The 2,320-nt window shown below is 36.7% G+C and overlaps 1 protein-coding gene across 1 annotated transcript; it reads left to right on the plus strand.

Moving 5' to 3' along the window:
* The first annotated feature begins 650 nt into the window (after nucleotides 1–650).
* On the plus strand, nucleotides 651–2,320 carry LOC125609307. Its single transcript, XM_048780608.1, has 5 exons — nucleotides 651–755; nucleotides 891–1,144; nucleotides 1,232–1,313; nucleotides 1,435–1,819; nucleotides 1,964–2,320. Exons 1-5 carry the CDS (start codon nucleotides 675–677, stop codon nucleotides 2,182–2,184), a joined length of 1,023 nt encoding a protein of 340 aa, XP_048636565.1. The 5' UTR covers nucleotides 651–674; the 3' UTR covers nucleotides 2,185–2,320.

Raw genomic sequence — 2,320 nt, forward strand, 5'->3', positions numbered from 1 at the left:
GCTAGTTTCCACAGATGTTTCGAAGACACAGCCTCTTACTCCGCAAACACAGCACCTTCAGACAAGTGAGGGAGATCAATCCGATGAGACACCATCAGAGCAGAATCAAGCAGAAGAAAATCTCAAGGATACTACAGAACCTACTACTGAGCTAGTTTCCACATATGTTTCGAAGATGCCGCCTATTACTCAGCAAACAGAGCATCTTCAGACAAGTGCTATAGATTTTTCAGAAAAAAACGAGGTATGCATCGAGTATATTTGATCTTTAATTATTATTCTAACAATTTAAAACCGCTGATGTTACTGAATCTTCATTTTTAATAGGTTGAAGTAAGCAGGCTTCTAGCTCACTTTCAAATAGGCGCAGAGGTTGAATTTTGTCTACTGATGACGAAATATGGTATCCAGGAAAGGTTGTTGATCTTAAACTGTGTGAAGGACTAGAGGAGCTGACAGTTGAGTACACGACACTCTTCACAGACCAACATAGACTTCAGAAACTTCAGGATACTATCACGGCTGACAAAATACGTCCTGCAACACCAACTAGTGACCAAAAATCCTTTGAGATGATGGATAAGGTAGAAGCCTTCTACAACAATGGCTGGAGCAGCGGACAAATTAGCATGGTACTTGGTGTGAACACATACTCGGTGTGTCTCTATACTTCTATGGAAACTATTCTATTCAAACATTCAGATTTGCGAATTCATAGAGAATGGAAAGATGGAGTCTGGAAGATGGCAGATAAGGTAAATCATAACTAGAATTATACTTCACGTGAATTGTTTGATATACATACATTTTAGTTTCAGGAATGGTTTCCAGAAATTCCGATTGCAACAAATTTGATAATATTTTGCTTGGTGTCTATTGTTTGATTAAAGGTGAAGCCTGATAAGAAAAGGAAAGCTGCTGCCTCATCACAAAATTCAGGAATGGATAATGTTTTCCTAAGAAGGAGCGAGAGGGTGCCTAAACGATCTAGAGACACAAAAACTCCATTCAAGTCTGACAGAAATCCGGCTTTAACTGTAATACCTGAGATTATACCTGCAGTTGATCCGTTTTCAACTCCTGCGGAACATAAGCTTTCAAGGCTTCAAAATTGGATGACATTAAAGCCCGGCATGCATGAAACGTAAGCATGTTTCTGTCCTTGTCTATATATTCTTATATTTATGTATAAGAGGTTTGGTAATTCCTTTGAATCTTTAATCGACTGCAGGTCCCTATCAATCAATGATAATAAGATAAGGAAATCTTTCTTTCAAAGCATGGAAAATGCAAAAAAGGACCTTAAGAAAGAGGTAATTTGTTTACATATGTTCTTGCCTTGAGCTTTTTTTTAAAAAAAAATTCAGGAAGGATTTGTTTAGTTTCAGGAATTATATAGTAACAAATTAGATAATGTTTGCCTTTTTTTTGCAGCACATTGATGGAGCCTTTGCAATGCTAAATTGCAGAAGAAATGAGAATGCTGCTTGGTTCCACAACTACAAGATTCCAAAGGCGTGCTTCCTACCTATGGAGTTCTTGCATTGCTTGCTCTCTGATGATTTGGCTTACAAGAAAGAAAAGGTCAAAGGTAAAAAGATTTTCAACGATTTATTTAAAGATACTGTGAGAGGGAAGGTATATCCAGAGAAGACATGGGGAGAAGATGTTGATGTTGTGTATGGGATTACTCTTGGAAAAAAAAGCAATGTCTGGATTGGGATGGAAATTCATTTGAAGAAGAAAAGAATCACAGTATATGATTGTTTTCAAAAGGAAAGCAACAGCATTGATATTCCTCAAGTGAAAAAGTTGGCAGGTATGTATAAACAATCTGTATTTGATGTATTCATCTGTTTCTTGGTTTGAAATATTCAACTGATTCTATCTTGATATTGATTTTTAAATATGACAGTGTTGATTTCTAATCTGCTGGTGGTGGAATCTTCTGGTGATGAGGTAGATAAGGTGAAGATGATTCCATTTGAGATTGAGCAGGCACAAGGTTTACCCAAGACAAAACATCCTTTCAACTGTGGGATATTTCTTGTCAAGATTCTGGAGTGCCAGTCATTGAAGATAGGAGACATGACAAAGATTAATGATGACAATGCATTGGAGCTAAGGAGAACCTTGTCTTGTGAGATCTTCAACCAATTTGTGGATGAGAGCTTTGGGAAATGAGAATGATGCATGAAAACATTTTTGTTTTAGTTAAGACTCGGTTTTAGTTATGACTGTTTATTTTGTTATGTTGTTGGCGTCTGGTTACATAAGAAAGATTGGAAGGATATCAAGTATTTTATTTGGGTATCATATA

The sequence above is a fragment of the Brassica napus genome, chromosome A5 (genome assembly GCF_020379485.1).
Source record: "Brassica napus cultivar Da-Ae chromosome A5, Da-Ae, whole genome shotgun sequence".
NCBI lineage: Eukaryota > Viridiplantae > Streptophyta > Magnoliopsida > Brassicales > Brassicaceae > Brassica > Brassica napus.